General features: G+C 39.4%; 1 protein-coding gene across 5 annotated transcripts in view; it reads right to left on the bottom strand.

Moving 5' to 3' along the window:
* Window positions 1-23,273, bottom strand: part of LOC126470195 (synaptoporin-like) — a 106,961-nt gene that overhangs the window by 56,584 nt on the left and 27,104 nt on the right. Inside the window, exons 2-4 of one of the 5 annotated variants that reach the window (XM_050097855.1) lie at window positions 16,568-16,603; window positions 6,373-6,402; window positions 63-98 (exon numbers count right to left, since the gene is read on the bottom strand). The exons of 1 other annotated variant lie outside the window; for it this stretch is intronic. In XM_050097855.1, coding sequence (XP_049953812.1) covers window positions 63-98; window positions 6,373-6,402; window positions 16,568-16,603 — 102 coding nt within the window. The remainder of the gene's footprint in view (window positions 1-62; window positions 99-6,372; window positions 6,403-16,567; window positions 16,604-23,273) is intronic. 3 more of the 5 variants (XM_050097856.1, XM_050097857.1, XM_050097858.1) reach the window with 3 other exon arrangements.

Here is a 23,273-nt window from a genome sequence, read left to right as displayed (position 1 = left end):
TAGTGACAAAAATGGTTCTACAATTGCTAATTATGGAGCAAAAGAAGGAGAAGAAAAAATACCTCATATGGTACTCCAGGGGCCCCTAGTCCAGGCGGCTGCTTGCAAACAGGTTTTACCATCGTCAGTTAATATACCACAAAATAACAACAAAAATTTTCTTATGCAATGGTTTACATGCACAATGCACCGTTTGTGTAGAATTTTAACTCACATGATGAAAAAGAAATTTTCATAAGTATCATTATTACATCAAACTAATAAACACACACATTTGTTATATATTAGGCCATTAGAAAGCATGCGCCAGGATTGCGGGAGGTAATCAGAAGTGGCCTATAAAAGGAAACACCTCAGAAATTGTCTTAACAACTTTTGAGACATCACAGAAAACCTTAATTCTGGTGATCAGAACAGGATTTGAACTATCATCGTAAAAAATGTAAGTCCAGTGTCTCACCACTGCACGACGTTCAGTTTTTGTGATACTATTCATTACAGATACCTCATCTGTTTCTCCACTATGAATCACAAAGAAAGAAACCTTAACTACATTCTATTTTTACAATGAATCTTCCACTCTACAGCAGAGTACATGCTATTTGAAGCTTCCAACACTTTAAAACTGTGTTGGACAGCTCATTTGGTAAGAACACTGTCCACAGAAGGTAAGGTTCTTTGTAAGTGGCCTTTCCGATTTTTAATGTTAATATATGTGTAAAGCATTTCTGAATCACTTTCTTTTCTTTCGAAGACAAGATTTACTGGTACAACTAATTTACTGAACACACAAGTTTAAGGAAAGGCAACCAGCTGATCTACAGCAGATTGATGCGTGAGGCAAGGAAAACCACAACAAAACAGCATTCCCACTAGCTTTTGAGAACTAGCTCTTTTCTTAGCAATAGTATGTGCAAGCATGCGCACGCATACTATTACTAGAAAATAGTATGCATATTTCTCCCTCTCCCCCATTTTCAACCCTTCTCTCCTCTTATCCTCTTCATGCTCACCTTTCTCTCCTCACCTTCACCTACTACTGCCAGGAGAAGAGCACCCCCCATAATAAACAGGTTGTTTGCAAATTTACAAGTGCAACAGTAAGAACCATGACTTACAATGAGACCGTATACAAACGTGCACAATCTGTTAATAGATAAGTTGGACAGCATGAGTCAATTTTGTGACTACCTCATCAAAATACAAGAAATTCTGCTCTTCTGAAAAGACAATAAGAGAATATAGTCATAAATTATATGTATAAGAAAGAAAAATGTTGCTGTATTTCATGAGCAGAGGAGCAAGAAAGCAGCCACAGGCTGTTACACAAACAATTTCAGTATTCACTTTAAATTCTTTAGGAAACCAAAGGTTACATTATATTTGTTAGTTTGAGATTTCCTGTATCTCCTGATAACTAGTCCATAGTTTTAGTCACTCAGTCACACATCCTGCCTAACTACATTGTACTAGCAGTGCACCTTTTGTGTCTCTTGTGTACTAGTTAGCTCAAAAGGACAAAGTCCAGAAGCTTAGCGACATTTTGAATCTTTCTTTTGTGTGTGTGTGTGTGTGTGTGTGTGTGTGTGTGTGTGTGTGTGTGTGTCTCAACCACTCAACTACATGATGAATTGTTAATTTTACTCATTCCATTATTTAACATGTGTAAAGGGGATATACTTGAACAAACATTGCTCACACACAACAATGAAAGTTCAAATCTTAACCTTGCACTAGTGTCCTATCAAGTATCATGTTCTCATTTGTCTTTTTTTATTTAATGAAGAGAGAGACTGATATACTAAGATCAATTTCTGATACAATATGGTAAATAGAAAATGTTGAAAACAAGGTATAAGGTATTCAACTTATATTTCACTGCCACAAAAATCTTACAACTTTCCCTCTTAAGAATAAATTACACAATTATCAATATTAAAAAAATTAAATACTGTACCTCATGTTGCCCTTCATTTTTACATTATTCTCATACATAGTTGATTTCCCCATTGCTTGCTGCAGTATTTCATCCGATACATGACATATTTAGTCTTTAATACATTGTTTGAAATTGACCAGTGCACAAGATGAAGTCGTAACGGTAGACCACAAAAATAAAATTCAGTCCTGCATATACCATCTTTACAGTAGATCTCACAAATAAAAGGAAAATAAATGTAAGCAAAAGTAGCAACCTTGCATCCCAAATTGTGTCCAGTCAAGAGTGTCAAGTAAAAAGTTTGAAAGATGTAATTTATTACCTTTTCTTTTGAAATTGCGGAAGAAAGAACATTGCACAATCAAACTTATTCACTCTTCATATAGGCGATAGGTGAAGGTAAGGTCCTACCACGCTGTGCAATCAAAATTCACTCCACAGCACTAACTTGCAATTGGCAGTACAGTCATTCATTCATGAAGTCTGCTGAAGTTATTAACCTCCAAGTAATAATAATATTACTACTCAAGTATCATGATAAATGTAACTGGACCACTGGGCTCATCCAACACTTCTCTAAACAATGCAACTAAAGATGTGCAGTCAAAAAATAGACACCAGAATTTCTTAGCACAGATGACAGCCTTGTTATTTTATGGACTATGTGCACTTCAGTTATCTCACTGGTTTATTTTATTTCATTTAACAGTAGCTCCAGTATCCTGAAAGTTGGAAATACTGCATGCTTGAAGAGTTTCCAACCATGATATCACAACAGATGAATAATGTCTGAATTTGTAAAACATTACAGCTTTTAGAATTCCATGGTGCTGCAAACTGCATGTAGCTGCTGTAGTGCATTACCTAAGCTTTCCCTACCTTTTCCAATACGGTACTTGTAAACCGAGCATTCTATTAACATCCTTTACCCAATCCCATTCTAGCAACAAGCTCTATAGGAACTTCATACACACTCTGCAAACATTACCCTTTTGATACATGAATTTATGTCCAAGAGAAAAATTACATTATGGCTAAGCATCTTTTACCAAGACAGAAATAATGTTCTTTTGTGTTTGTCAATGTAATTTCTGCAGCAGCTTTATTAAAAGATGAAACAAATGTGACACTCTAATGACCTGTAATAAATCTGCATGTTCTCTCCTACCATCCACTACAGGAAACAAAATGGTACAAGACGAGTGAACATGACAACATTTAAACATAAGAGCCATTGATCCCGAAGCCTCAATCAGGTGATTAACAATTCAAACTATTTTACATGTAATAGTAACAATACAAAAAAGATTGGACTTTGAGAACTCTTCAACAAATACACCCATAGCGAATTTAGAAACCTATTTAGAAACCTTATCAGTTGGTCAGTATTATGTACTTGTAAACAGAATGGAAATCAATGTAAGTTATCTTTCAGATTAAGAAACAAATTGCTAAAGAGAATGTTGTGTTGTTGTAGTCTTCAGTCCTGAGACTGGTTTGATGCAGCTCTCCATGCTACTCTATCCTGTGCAAGCTTCTTCATCTCCCAGTACCTACTGCAACCTACATCCTTCTGAATCTGCTTAGTGTATTCATCTCTTGGTCTCCCTCTACGATTTTTACCCTCCACGCTGCCCTCCAATGCTAAATTTGTGATCCCTTGATGCCTCAAAATATGTCCTACCAACCGATCCCTTCTTCTAGTCAAGTTTTGCCACAAACTTCTCTTCTCCCCAATCCTATTCAATACCTCCTCATTAGTTATGTGATCTACCCACCTTATCTTCAGCATTCTTCTGTAGCACCACATTTCGAAAGCTTCTATTCTCTTCTTGTCCATACTAGTTATCGTCCATGTTTCACTTCCATACATGGCTACACTCCATACAAATACTTTCAGAAATGACTTCCTGACACTTAAATCTATACTCGATGTTAACAAATTTCTCTTCTTCAAAAACGATTTCCTTGCCATTGCCAGTCTACATTTTATATTCTCTCTACTTCGACCATCATCAGTTATTTTACTCCCTAAATAGCAAAACTCCTTTCCTACTTTAAGTGTCTCATTTCCTAATCCAATTCCCTCAGCATCACCTGATTTAATTTGACTACATTCCATTATCCTCGTTTTGCTTTTGATGATGTTCATCTTATATCCTCCTTTCAAGACACTGTCCATTCCGTTCAACTGCTCTTCAAAGTCCTTTGCTGTCTCTGAAAGAATTACAATGTCATTGGCGAACCTCAAAGTTTTTACTTCTTTGCCATGAATTTTAATACCTACTCCGAATTTTTCTTTTGTTTCCTTTACTGCTTGCTCAATATACAGATTGAATAACATCGGGGAGAGGCTACAACCCTGTCTCACTCCTTTCCCAACCACTGCTTCCCTTTCATGCCCCTCGACTCTTATAACTGCCATCTGGTTTCTGTACAAATTGTAAATAGCCTTTCGCTCCCTGTATTTTACCCCTGCCACCTTTATAATGTGAAAGAGAGTATTCCAGTCAACATTGTCAAAAGCTTTCTCTAAGTCTACAAATGCTAGAAACGTAGGTTTGCCTTTTCTTAATCTTTCTTCTAAGATAAGTCGTAAGGTTAGTATTGCCTCACGTGTTCCAACATTTCTACGGAATCCAAACTGATCTTCCCCGAGGTCCGCTTCTACCAGTTTTTCCATTCGTCTGTAAAGAATTCTGTAAAGAATTCGCTGTGACTTATTAAACTGATAGTTGGGTAATTTTCACATCTGTCAACACCTGCTTTCTTTGGGATTGGAATTATTATATTCTTCTTGAAGTCTGAGGGTATTTCGCCTGTCTCATACATCTTGCTCACCAGATGGTAGAGTTTTGTCATGACTGGCTCTCCCAAGGCAGTCAGTAGTTCTAATGGAATGTTGTCTACTCCCGGGGCCTTGTTTCGACTCAGGTCTTTCAGTGCTCTGTCAAACTCTTCACGCAGTATCGTATCTCCCATTTCATCTTCATCTACATCCTCTTCCATTTCCATAATATTGTCCTCAAGTACATCGCCCTTGTATAAACCCTCTATACACTCCTTCCACCTTTCTGCCTTCCCTTCTTTGCTTAGAACTGGGTTGCCATCTTAGCTCTTGATATTTATACAAGTGGTTCTCTTCTCTCCGAAGGTCTCTTTAATTTTCCTGTAGGCAGTATCTATCTTACCCCTAGTGAGACAAGCCTCTACATCCTTACATTTGTCCTCTAGCCATCCCTGCTTAGCCATTTTGCACTTCCTCTCGAGAATAAGAGAATAGTGACTAATATTTTGCTCTAAAGTTACATTCAATTCTTTGAAGTATTTAGAGACCAAGTTAATATCTTTTTCTCGACATTCAGGTGAAAGACAAGGCAGATATTTCTCTCAGCTTTGAAGCAGTAAGCTCCATTGCGAAAGCTAACATTTGTTTACAGTAATGCACCTGATTTCATTCTCTAGGTCAAGCACAGAATACAGCTCTAAGTCACATCATCCTCTGTACATGCAGAATTAAACCTGATAACTAACTGTTTACTAGATCAACATCTATAAAAATAATGATCTGCAAATATAACAAAGCCTACATTTACCATGCAACAACATTTATCTTCACCTGCTACAACTGAATTCAAAGCTTTATGTATGCATCACCCTGTTAAGAGTGTATTTGCTGATGACACTAGAACACAATAAGGAAGTACAAGAAAGTGAGGAGGAGGAGGAGGAGGAGGAGGAGGAGGAAGAAGAAGGTTGGGAGAGGGGGAATGAGGTAAGGGGAATTCTAATCGATAAAACGGAGTTTTTCTTGAGGCAATTTTTTCATCTTCATAACATTCATTTCCACAGCTACACTGTGTTCTGTTCTGTTTTAGCTACCCAAGTTATGCAGAATTTATTACCCACTACCATGTGTCACTGTTCACATAACAAAATTTAATTGATCATAAAAATTTAGAGAGAGACCACCCACCCAAACACAGAAAATCCCAATCCTCTTTATGAAGCTATTAGCAGCAGTAGTAGCTCTAAGTATGACAAGGTGAATGAATTGCCTCTCCTGTAATATACTGGATCTTGGAATACATACAAAATATTGTAAAACTATGTCCATGCTGAAAGCAAAGATTTAACAGTCATTATATAACAAATCATAGGTATCATCAAAGGGAAACATTCACCATTGCAAAACAAACAAATATAAATGCAATATTAAGTATACTGAGATGATTATGAATACTAAGAACTGAAATCTATAAGAGTGATTTAATGGTAGATTACAGCTGAATAACGTATTCTGCAAACATAACTGCAGTTGCTAACAATACTTTATTCCATAATAGTATATATATTTGTGGCACTAACTAAATGGCATGGACCATGCAATAACCAAATCACTTCTACAAAGAGCACTGTGTTATTAACATTACCATTGCTGTTTCATATTGTGTAGGCATAGGCTGCAAAAAGAAAGTATGATTAACATCATGTCACACTCACCAACATATGTGATAGGTATTTACACAATGTCTGTAAAATGATATGTAAACATTCATTTTAGCGTAAGTAAATAAATTTCAGTACTTTTATATCTGATATATTTGATAAGTTTTAAGTTTAACAGCACGTTAAACAGTGATATCTGTGGGGGAGGGGAGAAGAGACAGATGAACAAGAGATAGTGAAGCAGCTAAATTCAGCAACTTTTGTTCTTCACACAATTACTTTGCTAGTTTCAAAATATAATTCCACTATGTCTCTTGTTATAATTTTCTGCAGTAACTCACCGCTTAGGAACAACGTACCAATTGGACAGAAGTGAGCTGCAAAAATATTATGTGGTGGTCACCCAGTCATCTAGTACAAGCATCTTGAAAAAACTTACACATTCAAACAAACTGCCTTCACACTATATATTTAAATTTGTTAAATAATTCATCATAAATTCAGAAGAATAATTATGTCAACAGCTACAACATTAGGGGCAAAAAAAAGGACCTTTGGTATCCATTACTTAAGTTGTCACTGGCTCAGAAAGGAATTCAATATGAGGTCATAAAAACCTTTGCTTACTTTAAATCCATCTGAAACCATTTTTTCTGCAGGCTTCCTATTCCATAGATGAATAAATTCTGGTATCTTATGAATTATAGTAAAAAAAGGGTTTTCCTTTGTTGTTAAATATGTGTTTCACTTTTAGCATTAGTTACAAAGATTAGTATGTTCATTTTTATTTGATTTAATCCTCTATACTACTTAGTATCCCAGATATGGTCACATGCAGGCACACAAACATTTGTAAACTCATTCCTTCCACATAATTTTGAAAGAAATTATGCAAATGATATCAAAAATTTAACTAACTTCAACAGAAAAATGGAAAAGGAAATTCCAGATTGTCTGGACTTACTAAGTGTGTACAGGACACTGAAGGAATCTGATCAGATTAGGAATTTCACAGCATTAATCCCTTTCAGCTGATATAATGCCTTAAAGGCTGCATGTAACTATTAGGTATCAGCTGTAAACATTTACGATTTTAAACAGAGCGTATGGGCATCTGTTGCCAATAATTTCCACATGGCAGATAGTGTTAATGCTCTTGGGATTAGTAAGTCTCACTGAGTCATACACTCTATCCATGACCTAGTTGTGATTACATAAAAGTGTTGTAATATATGATGAGACATACTGTCTATTCCCCAGAGCCTGTGATTAGGAACTTCGAGACTTCCAGTGTCCAGAGGAAGGTTTTCTTTGTATCCCATAATTGTGTTAAGGACTACAGTTAGGAAACAAATATGAGAGAAATCTCAAATCTTTAATTATTAAAGTACACCCCTCATTTGCTGAACAAATAAAGTAAAAGCAATGTGTATGGTGGGGAAAAAACCTCATTGAATAGTCAGAACATCAACTGTGCACTGAAGAAAGCAATGGGTTAGAAAGAACTCCACTCATAGAACTGTCTGAGAATTTTGTGCCTCTGTGTAGTATTCCACCATTTTTCAGCAGAACAAACTATGCCTATTTCATACCTTCTTTGCAAAATGTGTGTTATATTGTCTTCTTCAGTAACATCATGTGACTGTTGATAGGCTGATATTAGAATAACTATCAACAGTAGCCATGGAGCTTTCTTGTCACTAGGATCTCAACTGGGCAACTGCCGACCTTTCTAAGGTCCTTCCTTAACAACTCCTTGCATTGATACTTCAGTAACTATTAGGACATGTTCAGTCATCCACAAGTTTGAGAGATGATCGATGAAAATTGCCTATCTCCACGAGATTGGAAAGTCTGGCCTGCCACAATTTTTTTATTGTTCTTTAAAATTCAAACAAGCCTATATGCCTGGTTGTTCACAGAACTAGATAAATGATCAGTATTTAAAATCTTAGTGTTAGCTATTTTTGAATGTGTGTTCAAACATGCTAAGTAAAGTTCAGAATAGATGAAAAATAAAATAGTACTTTAATAAGGCTGGTTGGTCATTTTAAGGAGGAAAACTGAGCCAGTCAGTTTTATACATCAAAAATGCTTAGGTAGGAGACCTGACACCACTAATTGCATAGCCAGCAATTTAAAATGTTGGCAAATTAGCAAACAAAAGGCATCTAGTTAAAATTTGGATTATATTGCATGACTGGATGCTGATGGGTCCTCTAGTCTAAAAAGGAAGTGTGGATCATAGGCCAATATTCTATTCTGAGTGATGAGTGACATTTACGTCTATGTATGTGGTTAGAGACTGTGCACCTTAGCCAAAAGCTGGGCTTCATTAGCCACAGCTTGTTCATCACTTCTAATCACTTTCTTTCTACTGTACTGACTGCCAGCTGGCTAAGAACATTTAGTGAGAAAGGATCAAATTACTCTGTGCTATATATAAATGCATGTTCGGCTGGTACATCCACTATCACTTCCCCTTCTTTCCACATGCTCCATCACCCAACAGAAGTAACTTGTTTTCCTTGGGTCCCAATAGTTCTTACTGTCACATTTTTAATACTGGAGGGCACAAAGTGAGCACATGAGAAATTTCCTACCAAGGTCACTTTTAATCCCAAAGTGCCTTTTGGACAGTGTAAACTTCTCCATCATAAATGTTATACATGGTTAGGGGACACTGACTTTAAAATTGATGCAGAAGAGTTGGGGAGCAGCTGAGAGAACTCTCCCTAATTAGGACCCATTGTTATATGAACATGATTCTTATCTTCATTTAAATCTCAGACAAAAATTTAAAACCTTACGAAAGGTACACTATTTTGTGTTTAGTAGTATTTAAAATTATATTCTGCATTTTAATCAGCCAGAGTGGCAATCTGTTTCCCACTTAATTATGATCTTAACGCATTTCACTTCTAAGCCTACAAAGGCCTTCACGTACTAAGATCCTGGATGGTTTTGCTATACTGCATATCTGAATAGCTGTTCAATACCACTAAGCTTCAGTCCGAAGACTGGTTTGAGCAGCTCTTCACATTTCTCTATCCTGAGGAAGCCTTTTCATCTCTGCACATCTGAACCTGAATACTGTATCTGAGCCTCTCTCTCCCTCCAAAACTTTTACACACACTAACATACTTAGTAGTGATGATGCCTAATTCTGTTAGCAGTTTCAGCTCAGATGCCTTTACAAAATTTGCTTTCAAAATAACGGGTAATGTAAATTAGTGTCAGAGTGCAATCATCTGGTCTACTTTCTCTCTTGGCAATACATACAAAGAAACTTTTCAACCATCACTAAATACTGCAAATAATTTTATTGGTCATATGTATGAAAACTTTAGTGGTACCCCAATTCTGTCATGCTTACCAACTACCATTTGCTGTTAAGGCACTGTCCAGGCCAAGCTTGCACAGCTTCATGAACAAGGTATCGTTTTGCCAGTTTAAACCAGACAACTGGCAACACCTATAGTTGTCGTTAAAAACTTAACAGGTTTCTACACATCTGCGATTATTTCAAAGCAACTATCAATGCTTGGTCAGTCAAACACTGATCTCTATACTATGTCTCACCCAAAGGATTTGTTAACTAAATCAGCCAGAGGCTAATATTACTAAAAAATTGATTTAAAAGATGTTTATCTACAGCTTATATTAGTGACTCTGAACTAGTCTCAAATACAGCATTATGCTCTTACCAGCAAAATTGTTTACCACCTCAGCTAATTCCAAAAATACTTAGTACATTTTATTCATGGTGTTCTACACTGCATTAACTATTTAGATAATATCACTGTAATGGACAATACAGGTGGAACACCACAGGAAAGTTTAATACTTTTTCATAAAACTCTTGCAAAATGGCTTACATTGTCAACTTGGCAAGTGTAGTTTTTTGGTCCCATCATTAAATATCAAGCACACACTATCATCCCTACATGCAACCACTTTAATGCAATAATAAATTTACAAGTACCCACTAACCTCAATCTCTTCTTGACAAAATCACATACCACAAAGTTTATACTCCAAGAACTGCAAATGGTGCACCCGCTTAACAAGCAGCACAAAAAGGGCAACAAATTTGTGTGGTCGGCTTCCTGTTTGAAAGCTTTTCAATCCCTTAAGGATTATCTCAAAACAGCACAATGCCTGATAATGTACACACTAGGCCTGTGATGGATTGCGACAGATGAGTCTTGGATGGGGACTGCAGTGGTTTTATCTCAAACTGTCTGGCAGGTATGAAAGACCAGTTGCCTATGCCATCGAAATACCAACAGCAGTGCAGCTGAACTATTTCCAAATAGTTAAGCGTACATTAGCAATAATTTATGGTACTAGGGAGTTTCACCTGTTTTGCCAGCAAATTCTCCCTGTTAATTGTACGCCAACCTTTAATACTAATTTTTGGGCATAAGTCTAAGCTCCCAGAAAATACAGACAACTTTCACTGACCATCCAACTTGCCAATGCAGACGCCCTATATACCACTTTTCCATTGGCCCACCTTGCATTGGGTCAGCAGGTAAACGTTTGTGCTCTATCGGCACCTGCAACAAACCCTCGACGAATTCCTGTTCACAGCACCAGAGGTTGCAACAGCAATGGCCAGCTACTGCATTCCTCACACTGAGAGCGCACACTGATTTTGCTGGGCCACTTCAAAGAGCTATGTGGTTATCGGAGGTGGACATCCTCTTGAATTTGACCTCTGTGACATGGATGTTGTCAACAACCACCCATTCTACCATCTGCGCCCCCTCTACAATCTTTGCAATCGTGGGAGTGCACCCGTGTTGTGTTACCATCTCTAAGAGCAGCTTAATTGGGAAAACTACCTACCTGAGGTCTCATTCCTTTGATTGTTTTTAACCCCTTATCACTGGGAGTATTTTTAGTTTGAACTAAGGACCATGTTGATCCCACAAATGGTTAGGGATATATACAGTTCACACACTGCAGACCCCAATTTCTTAGATATACAAGCAACATGCAGCAGGTCCCCCTGAGGCTGCCTACTAATGTGTGTTTTGTATCAACAACCACATAAACAATGACAACACCTAAGGCTCTGTGTTTAAAATAAATGTTTGTACCTTCCTCGTGACCGGAAAAGTTTAACCAAGAACTCCATTCCCAAGAATGTTCCACTGCCATGCCCAATTGGTAATTGTTACAGAACCTGTAATCATTTCTCTAATTGCATACACAATCTATATTTGTATTAATTTCTTGAATGCAAGCTAGGCACTTCTTAGCAGTCCAATGAAAGTTGTATATGTTTAATACAGACCAATTTGCTATTCTATTCATTATCTTTGACAAAATGTTCTGTTAAACATGTGCACTTACAAACAACTCAATGAAAAAGTTTGCTCACAATATGTTCATACTGTTTGAGGACTCAATACAAGAGTTTCATATACAGAACATAACCTTCTTCATTATGTGCATGTATAGTTGAAACTTTCTATTGTTTGTTAAAACTACAGCACTAAAAGCATACACAATATGAAACTGAGCACTTAAAGCATAATATGGGAAGTAAATATTTAAAAATACACAACAAAAGCACATGCACAGAATGGGTTCCACTGTACTTCGGCCATGGTTAAGTATGTATACAAAGGGCTGAAGAAAAACACAGAACATTGTCACTGTTTGCCAGCAGCTAATAACCCAATATTGCTAATCCATATTAGCATCATATGGCACTATATGTCACAGCCATGGACTGAACAGAGGGCAAGTCAAAGATGTCGTCGTAATTTTGTGTAACGGCATCAATATAAACTTGCTGAAAAAGGGCATGAAGAGTGTTACTATAGTCTGTCTGTAAACTCAAGAGCGAGCAGCGCTTTTGGTGGGGGAAGTGGCCTTTCCCGGAAGAACCCTGCCACTGGCCTACAGGGCAACCCAAAATCAGTTGCCCGTTACCTGTCCAGCGGTGTAGTTCGGCGTGCAGTGATATACGTCGTTTCTGTTCGTGGGATCTTAGTTGCCAATCTCAGTCAGTTAACTTTGTGTACTCACTGATATACTTCAGTATCCGGAAGTGATGTATAATCGCTCTGAATTACAAGAAAATGTGCAGAATACGAACAAGAGGAGATATTTGCAGAGAACGAGCGTTCGATCGTCTCTAACGTTATTACAGCGTGTGTTAAGGAGGCTACACAAAAGAAACTGTTGGCTAATATTGTCAGTCTCCAATCATTTATGCAAACGTCAGCCTCGCCACAGTAGGACGCATAAGGAAGGAACGCGAAAACAAGTCTCATGCTTTACTGGAATAGTCGCAAAGGAAGACTAATAATTTAGGGAGGAAACCCATCGTTATAGACAGTTGCACAAAATTGGTCATTCGACAAACGATGGAGGACTTTTACATAAACCAAAAAATAGTGCCCACATTGCGGAAATTACTTACTGGCGTGAAACAAAAAATACAGTTTCCTTGCAGAAAGATGTTTTACACAAGACATTGCGTGAAATGGGATTTGCCTGGAAACACTTTTCAGACATGTTTACGAAAACAGCGACAAAAAAAGCAGTGCAAATCGAGCTAATACAACACACGAAATTATACATTTCTGGTTACTTTTTAAACATTCTTCGTGTTGCAAGAATTGTTAAGTTTCAATGCAGCCCTTCAAAGAAAACTTCTATCTTTTAGTAGAAACACAAAGTAAGAAAAAGCCTTAAATTCTACAGACTGATTGCACTATATCCGGTTCGTCTTACGGATAGAGGAACATACATTCATATGAATAGGCATTTGGTTCTATGTTTGTAGTAGAATCCTGACTTCCGTTCTTATGTTAATATTATTTACTCCTTAAAAGTTTTGTTTCGAAGAAGCTATCGTCTTTTGTTTTCCTTATACTCTTAACGCATTTGTCTAAAAATAAACGCAGCCGGGACGTATCTGTAGACGACGTCGCCACAGATTTAAAGCGCGCGCCGCGGCAGGGACTGTACTACGTTGTGAAACAGCCTGTAGAAGCGGCCTGTGACGTAGCGGGGTAGGCAGAGTGGGGACTCGCGCGCTCGCTCTTCAGTTTACCGACAGACTATAGATTGGATTTCCACTCACGAAGGGTCAGCTACCACAGCAGCAACGTGTTGACAGAGCTCACCATCCATCAACTTTGATAGTAATTGTGAATAGACAGATCACAATGTAAAAACACATTCACAATTTCAGTTACTGACAACAAACCAATGAGCAGGTACCACCACCACCACCACCACCACCACCACAGGGCTCTGCTCTTAATTTACATCTATTTTACAAAATCACATTTTTTTTTTAAAATACATGCAGTGTCATTATGGAATATGTGGAATGTAATGGAAATGATTCAGTAAGGTTATCAGCAGCTTGTGACTTTCAGAGAACAGCGTCACAGATTCCAACATGACTACTACAAAATCATTAGATTCAGTGAATCTGAATATTTTGGATTTTTAAAATTAAAGATATAAGGAGAGCTGAATGATGTTATAATGAGTCCTTTAGCTGCTTACAGGCGTTGATAAATATCAAATGTGTGCCACAACTGGGACTCTAACCTGGTGCAGGAGGTTTTTGTAGCAGTTTAATCTGGTTTATGCTTTGTTCCTATTCTCACAAGGTTTGATACTTGACTGATTCGAGTCTTATCATATATCTTTCTAACACCCTGATGTGGCATAAAAGCAATTTAGATTCCTGTATCTATTTTGAATGCAGAGTGGATCAATGAATGGGGAAAAGTCCCATGCATTTCAGGCACATGGTGAAGGAGAGGGGTTGCTTGTATGATATTCCTTTGTGGATGAAACTTCCACAGGTACTACATCTGGAGGACATGCTCAAACCTTGAGCACTGTTAACTCACTATGGGTGGAGGAATGCAGAATTTAACACCACATCACTTTATCATTTTCTTAATTTTTTTTTGTTAGGCTGTTCCTCAAAGGTTAGGATAAAGATATTGGTACTTTATCACATTTTTGTTCCCACTGGATCTGACAAAGTTAGCTCCTCACTGCTCTAAATTAGCGTGCAATTCCTTGTCACATTTTAACACCAGAGCCCAATGAAATATGAGCTAGAGTCAAAATCAGTATTTGCAAGAAATAACAGGCTGGTATGTAACCTGGTTTCTTGCAAAGTTGAAGCATATCTGAGTGATGTTTTCTTGTCTTAAGTCATTCTTTGTCTTTTCTATAGCTGTGACTGTAACAAACTTACCTTGTATGTGTGAGAAAGAACAGTGGTTTCGTAGCCAGAAATAGTTCTCTATCGCTCCTCCAGCGCACCAGGTACAGAGTAAATTGGCTGACTCCACTCCTCACCTAGATCTCTTCCCATGGTGCTGATACAGGCAGGAATGCCACATGATATTAATTCTCCACATTAAATCTTTTATTCGCATGTGCTGAGACTGCCATTTCAGTGCGGCAGCCACAGTGTGAGAGTTGTATCCATTTTATTCTGGATCATCTGTTCTGATGCCACTAACTGATTGGAGGCTACACATAAACACCATCCCAACAGAGCAATAACTGCTTGGGCAATATGGGGAGTTTACAATTCATGCATCAGCAGTGCTATCCCTGCATTGTCAGGTGGCTACAGCTATAACGGTACATCATGACCCCCTCCCGGAAAGACAGCTTGGCAATTATGTTGAGTACTGTTCACTAGCGATAATTCATTAAGCCAAGGGCTGCTTTAAGTGGTTTCTTTCTTTTTTTTTTTTTGTTCTTCACACACACACACACACACACACACACACACACACACACACACACACACACAGTGGAGAGGGTATGCTCTATGTTAGGTGTTGTTCCTCAGATGGCACACACTTCCATCAAATTTGGAAGGAAATGGAGGTAAATTCATAATGAAAGCACAACTTCTTCTTCTTCTTCTTCTTCTTCTTCTTCGAATTATCTCAAGCACGGAGGTTCTTACAGGTTGTCCTACTGTAATGAAAGCTAACCTGATGTTGCTCTCCATTAACTCATCTTTAACAATATAGAGGAGTCACTGTCTATTGCCCAATTCTGCAGAGGGACATTAAGTCAGAGAGTCAGCAACAGAGATTGTAGCACAGAAAGGAAGAAATGTTGCAATATCCTGGCATCCTGGTCCTGAACTCACCATGCACATGCCCATAAGAGTCCTTACAGCCTTATTGGAAGAAGTTTAATTTACTTGCTCCACAATTTGTTTCTCTAGAAAACCGAAGGTAGTTACGAATTACAATTTATTTTTGTAAATTTCTTTGTGGTATGGCAATTTAAGTTAGTTTACCAATTTATGGTTTGTAAACACATGTCTCCACTCCTGTTCCTACAATAATCAGCAAAATCTTAATGGTTAGTTTCTCAAAAACAGTCTTCAATTACAGCACTAAATGTAGTTAAGGATTATATATTATACTGAACACTAGTTTTCCGTCAATGACAGCCAATATCTAATGCCGTCCCCTCACTGGTCAGAGGGAGGCAGGGGTACAAGCACCTGCAATAAGACAATGCTTAGGAAAGAACTGAGGTTCATACCACACTTCAGATTGAGGACACCTCTGGTTTAAAATTAAACCTTGCATAGCCAATGTGAAGCATTTTTCCCCTTCAGAGGAAACTGTATTACATTTCCCGCAGAGTCTTTCATGTTCCTTTCTCACTTATCACTCTTGTCAAAGAAAGTGAAAGTTTGTATTTTACAAATCTATTTGTCATTTAACTGGAGTTAATTTTTAAAGCAGCCACTACCTAAAAACATAAGTTCCTTATTCTTCTGGACAGTAGCAAAATAGCCAACATTCACATAAAAATAAGCATCACATTCATGCATGTGTAATTCAAAACTTCCAGTAACCAAGCTCATTGACACATGCAAATTTCTGCAGTTCTTTACATGCCACTGCTATCTAAGAATAAGAGAGAAACTGGAAATTAAAGTGTGTGTTACTCAAGCTATCAGTGAAATTATCTTTCTCCAACAATGCAGTAATGAAACTTAGAAAGGAAATTTAACAATAAGTCCCCATCTCTCACAACTGCCAAGTACCAGAACCAATCATCAAAAGCTTATTTAGCAGCATTAAATTTAATAAGTATCAGCCTCATACAATTAAGAATTACTGTTAATGTTTATCATCCTACCTGGATGTCATTTTCATAGTTAACATTTCCAGGAAGCTAGAATGAAAAAATTCCAGCAATTCATACAAACATAACATTTGTGAAGCTTGTAAAAGTACCTCAGTAAATGAGGGACAGGAAAACACTCACACAATCACACTTAAGAATTTCTAAAAGTAAATTTTATTGGAGGCATTATCCACAGTTAAAACATTAATAAAGACAGGTTGTCTACCAAGAAGAGTAATGGTGTTCCACCAGCATGCATGGGAAAACAAATTAGTTGGTGTGTGTGTGTGTGTGTGTGTGTGTGTGTGTGTGTGTGTGTGTGTATGTGTGTTGGGGGTGAGGGGCTTCACATAGTTATAGTGGCAATTTAAAGACACACTGCCTCTTATCTGCAGATGACAATCATAAATAAAATTTTCTACTTTATTCTCTTAATATAAAATCTGAACACAAGGCAGTGGCATATCTATGCAACACTGAGGATGCAAAACAATTTCATGCATTTTGTGATATAGGGATACACTGCAACATAGAACATTGAAAATACAATGACTGGAACAAAACTCATTCACATTAATGCACAACAAATAAGAACCAAACATGTGAGCAGCCTGTTATAACTGAAGTACTATTGTACAGCAGGTTAGGTATCAACAATAAATGATATGATCTGACTGTACATACTAATTACCAAATATCAAGTGTATGGAATTAACTCAACTGCAAAACTCAATTGGTGACACTCTGGAGATAGCTGCTACTTTTAAGTAACAAAATACCTTTTATTTCCCCACTACAGAAGACTTTACTAGGCAGCCTGAACTATGAATAACCAGGTAATTGACAAATACTCAATTTTTGACCAGCTCTCAAAGCAGTTCAACTAGCAATGTTAGTAACTCAAAACAGTAACAAACTCAACATTTGTATGGTGGGTTGTCTAAGCAATTTCTACCAACCAAATCAATACTACAGTTCTAATTTAATACTGGTACCAGTACCTCTTTGTACTACTTTTTTTAAAAAGAAGAAAATATCATTGCAGACTTGAGACATTTCCCACGATTCCCATATAATTAAAGGATTTTCTTCAACTTTCCTCCTCTCCTAGTGAAATTTTGCTGAGTGCCAGAAGGGCAGAACTGTTTTCTATGCCAGTGACAACTGCCACACACTTCTTTCTGGGTGTCATACTTTGCTTCTATCCAACACTTCTTTACATTCCCTACTACCTAATTCCTTCTTATGTTTTCCAGTGTCTCTAGTTCTTACACCTGTGGGCACCAGCTGAATAGTAGTAGCACCATTCTGAATCCTAGCCAACAATATGGAGGACATCAAGAAAGTCCAAAGAAGGGCAGCTCATTTTGTATTATCGTGGAATAGGAGAGGGTGTCTCGGATATGATAAGAGTTGGTGAGGTAATCACTGAAACGAAATCATCTTTCACTGTTGTGAGATCTTATCACAAAATTTCAATCACCAACTTTCTCCTCTGAATTCAAAAATATTTTACTGTCACCAACCTACATAGGGAGGAAAGATCATTGTAATAAAGTAAGAAAAATCAGAGGTCATACAGAAGGATTTAAGGGTTCATTTTTCCCACATGCTGATAGTGTGGAACAGTAGAGAAATATTCTGAATGGTTCAACGAACCCTCTCCCAGGCACTTAAATGTGAATAGCAAAGTAGCCATGTAGATGTACACTGAAATTTATTACTAAAATAACTGAACTGTTAAACAGATAGATAGCAATTCACTTCTCTCCACACAAAAAATTCTCGATGACTGCAACAGTCACTGCGGCCAAAATGGAATGTGTTAAGCTTGCTGTATCAATGAGACAGCAACAGCAGATGAAGGGAGGAGAAACTTCTAAAAAGGAATACAGAACCTATTCTGTGTGCCTAATACTACTAAATTACACAAATGACACCACAAACTGCAGGCAGGGCATCACCTCATGCCATTGGGAGAGGAGACAAATGTTATGGACTATGATCTACAATTATATTTCAGCTGTCTACACCATGCTATTGCTCAGCTCAGGCAAGTTGTCATTTTTAGATTATTTAAGTACCAAATGTAAAAAAAGTTGGGACTTTTTCACATACGTTTAGATCGAGTTGTTTTGTTTTAGGGTGCAGAAACAACTAGGGTCATAAGCACCCATGTCAGAAGTGTAGAACCCAAAGACAAAAAGATGAGTTAAAATGACACTATGTTGATCCTAATCGACAGAAGAGAAGACATCTAAAAACAGAGACATGGAAACAGCTCTCTAGAACACGCCATAGAGAAATGGAGGTCCTGAGCTAAAAATTAAATGCCCTTTGCCATACTGCTACGACAGATAAAAAGTGAAACGCTTTTGACAGCCCACACGTCGCTTGCTAAAAACTGTTGATAACTCAGACAGTAAACACACACGAAAATGTAAGTATTAAAAAAAGGGCATTCAGTCAGGAAATGGCGGACCATCAAAGGTTGAGTGCAATGGGCACAAAGTGGTGGGGGGAGCACCACTTAAATGGTGATGGCTAAAAAGACAGTGCCCGATACACATCCTAGCTCATGGCAAGAGGGCAAAGAGGAGGTCATCCAAGCTGCTCAGAGAGACTTAATAATCCAGAGCCTGTTCCCATGAAGGGAGGACCAGTGGTGATAAAGTGACACCACCTGCTGACAGATGGCAACAAGAGATAATTGGAGGGAATGTAAGAACTAGCAGGCTGAAGTAAGAGAACTGCAGTCTTGGCAGTAACGTCAACAACCTCGTTTCCTGTCAGACTGACATGATCAGGAGTCCCCATAAACATCACAGTGGCACCATCAAGAGTGAGCAAGTGACACCTTTCCTCGACCTGTTGCACTAAGGGGTGGATGGTGTACACCACACAGAGGCTTAGAAGGGCACAGAGTCTGAGCAGATGACAACTGAAAAACCACGTGTCACCGGATGTACTGTGTGGCCTGATACGGGGCGAAGCACTCTGCTGTAAATACTGAGCAGTGTTCCAGAAACGGATACCGAAAAACTTTGGTGCCAATGATGAAGGCACACCTGACACCATGTTCAGTTCAAGAGCCATCAGTGTATTGCTAAGTTCTGTGTGAAGGTCTTTAAACTGAAGACGATAGAGCAAGGCTGGAGTAATGTTCTTAGTGAGCAAACGATGGCCAAGGTCTGCCGCAACGAAGCCACGGTGTTTAAGGGTTCACACATATTGGAAAACTGCTGGAGTCAGGAGGTAACAGAGAAGAGAGACGAGCCCCATACTGGCGATCAAAGGAATCATAGGAGCAGGCATAGGATGGGTGACCCCACATGGCACACAAACAGCATACGCCTCTGTTGGGGAGAAAGTCATGGTGGTAGCACAGCTGTAGTTTGGCAGATTCTGGACACAGACACTCAACCGGGCTAATATAGAAGGCGCCAGTGGCCAAACTGATGCCACGATGGTGGATAATATTGAGACAGTGTAACATGGACAGATGTGCACAGGCATAAACAAAACACCCATAGTCGAGTTTTGAACTAACAAGGGACCAGTGCAAATGGAAGAGGGTTCTTCAATCTGCTCCCCAGGAAGTACTGCTGAGGATACACAGAACAATGAGGAACAGCATACAGCAGGCCACCAGGTAAGACACATGGGAGGACCAAGAAAGTTTCCTACGGAGCATGAGCTCCAGGAATTTTGTAGTTTTAATGAATGAAAGAGCAACATGCCCGAGATGTAAAAATGGTGGAAGAAACCAATTCCGCCACCAGAAATTCATACAAACGGTTTTGTCAGCGGAAAAACGAAAGCCACTGTCGATGCTCCACAAGTTAAGAAGATCGAGACATCGCTGAAGACACTGCTCAATGCGACAAGTCTGGAGAACTGCAATACATGGCAAAATCATCAACGAGAAAGACACTGGAGACGCCCGGCGGGAGACAGGCCATTATAGGGTTAAAGGCAATAGCAAAGAGGATGACGTTCAGGATGGAACCCTGAGGCACACCGTTTTCCTGGATAAAGGTGTCTGATGACAATGCAGAACCCACATGTACTTTGAAAACCCTGTCTCTTAAAAATTCCTGAAGGAAATAGGGTATGCGGCCATGGAAGCCCCATGTGTAGAGAGTACGGAGGATACCAGTCCTCCAGCAGGTGTCCTAGGCTTTCTCCAAATCAAAACATAGCCATAGGTTGGTATTTTCACAGATAACCATTCCTGAAAAGTGTTGACACAGTGACGAGATGGTCAACTGCAAAACAGCGGGCTCTAAATCCACACTGTGCAGTGGTTAGTAAACTGCATGACTCGAGTCATCATACCAGCCATGCGTGAATCTTCTGTTCCATCACCTTGCAAACACAGTTGGTGAGAGAAATGGGGCAAAAGCTAGAAGGAAGTTGTTTGCCCTTACCAGGCTTAGGTTTGGTTATGACAGTAGCTTCACGTCAGCATCTGGGAAATGGGTCATCTGTCCACAGGCAGATGTGCACATGAAGCAGAAAGTGCTTGCCCGCAAGAGAACAGTACTGTAACATCTGAATGTTAACATCGTCCAGCCCTGGGGCAGAGGATCGGGATGAAGCGAGAGCATGACCTAGCTCCCTCACAATAAAGGTGGTATTGTAGCACTCGCAATCCTGAAAAGAGAAGGGTATCGCCTGAGCCACCTCCACTCATTTCCAATGGAGGAAGGCGGGGTGATAGCGGTAGGAGCTCGAAATTGCCGCAAAATGATGGCTGACCAAGGTGTTGCAGATAGCAAGAGGGTCGACTATGACATCTGCTACAGTAAGGCCGGAAATCAGTGAATGGATCTTGGTCCCAGAGAGCCATCTGAAGTTGTCCCACATGACAGAAGAGGGAATGGAACTGTTAAAAGAACTAGTGAATGAAAGCCAACTAGCTTTTTAACTAACCTGAAGAACGCAACGACACTGTGCTTGCCACCGTTTATAATGAATGTGACAGCGTAGTAAAGACGAAGTGTGAGGAATAGAACACACTGCGACGGTAAGGATAACATTTTTAAGATATTCTACCTGGTCATCACAACTGGGGAAATGATGTTTGTCGAAGGTCAGCAGGGAGGATTAAAGCCTCTCATCAGCCTTAGTAAACTGCTATTTCAGTGTGCACATAGGTAGGGTAGGAGTCAGCAAATGGTTAGCACACGGGAAATGGTTGCTCGAGTATGTGTCAGAACAGACCACTCGAGACAATGGGCATGCTGGGCAGTGCTGAATGATAGGTCCAAATGGGAATAGGTGTGCATGGAGTCTGAAAGGAACATGGGTGCTCCTGTGTTAAGGCACAGGAGTAAGTTGATTGTGAAGGTCAGCCAAGAGGGCACCTCTCTGACAAGCTCTGGGAGAACCTCAAAGGCGATGGTGCACATTAAAGTCCCTGAGCAGCAGAAAGGGGTTGGGTAGCTGCCCAATAAGCTAGAGGAAGTCTGCCCTGGTGATGCTGAATGACAGACAGATGCAAACAGTACAGAGAGAAAAGGTCAAATGAGGAAGGAAAACACAAACTGCAACACCTTGAAGGTGGGTAGTCAGGGAGATGGGTTGACTGCCAACATCATCCCATATGAGCAGCATGACTCACCCATGAGATGAAATGCCATCCTCGGGGTGATGAAGGTCAAAACAGACAGGACAGAAATGCGAGAGTGGACACTGCAATTCTAAGAGCAGCCATAAATCCTCTGATCGATGGCCATGAACATTCCATTGAAGGAGGGTCATAACAAGGAAAGGGGAGGAAGGGAAAACTGAAGGTGTGTCACCTCAGCAGCGGCCAACTGCCAGCATACAAAGACTCACTGCTACAAGGTGCAGAGGCTGGAGGATCCTCCTCCATGAGATCTACAGAGGCTTCGGCATTCTTCCCCTGTTCTGAAGTTCAAGGTTGGTTGGTTTAAAGGCGGAAGAAGGGACCAAACTACAAGGTCATCAGTCCCTTGTTCCTAATAAAACAATGCCACAAGTGTGAGAATAAAATGGATGAAACGTATCACACAAAATGGAAAGAAAGGAAAAGCCACAAGAATGAAGGGAAGGCAATGAACACAAAGGAACAAAAGAGGACAAGAAAACAACAGGGATGCTAAAAACAGAAGAGAGTAAAACATGAAAGCAGATTACAATGGCTGGCCAACCACACGAATAAAAAGGGAAAGCCAGCCATTCTGCAACACCCTAAAACCTCCACCCTAAAAGCACTAGGGTGGAGGACACAGAGGGACAAAGGACATGCGCTAAAACCTACATAGAAGTATAAAACCCACTCTCACGGATAAAACGTAAAACTAAAGCCGCTTTGGTGGCATGGTCATCGTCGGTGCAGAAATCGACACTGCAGTGCATGGTGGAAAACGCACCCAGGGTGTCCTCGCCCAAGAGATGGAGAATGGGCAGGACTGCAATGCGACAACGAGAAAGTGGGCCAAAGATCTCAATGCACGATGGACACAATGCACCTTGTAAGGTGCCCTTCCCCAATTGGCTAGCTCTTTGGGAAAATTTTGAAGAATGGAGGTCAAACCCTACAGGGGACCATCACATAAAGGCCGAAACATGTGAAACTCCTTTTAGTCGCCTCGTACGACAGGCAGGAATACCTCGGGCCTATTCTAACCCCCTGGATTTGCAGGGGGGGGAGTGGAGTCCAAGGCAGAAAAACAGTTGGCGGTGCACA

The sequence above is a fragment of the Schistocerca serialis genome, chromosome 3 (assembly GCF_023864345.2).
Source record: "Schistocerca serialis cubense isolate TAMUIC-IGC-003099 chromosome 3, iqSchSeri2.2, whole genome shotgun sequence".
NCBI classification, from domain to species: domain Eukaryota; kingdom Metazoa; phylum Arthropoda; class Insecta; order Orthoptera; family Acrididae; genus Schistocerca; species Schistocerca serialis.
Note: the sequence above shows the minus strand (reverse complement) of the source record. Positions and strands in the feature narration are given on the sequence as shown.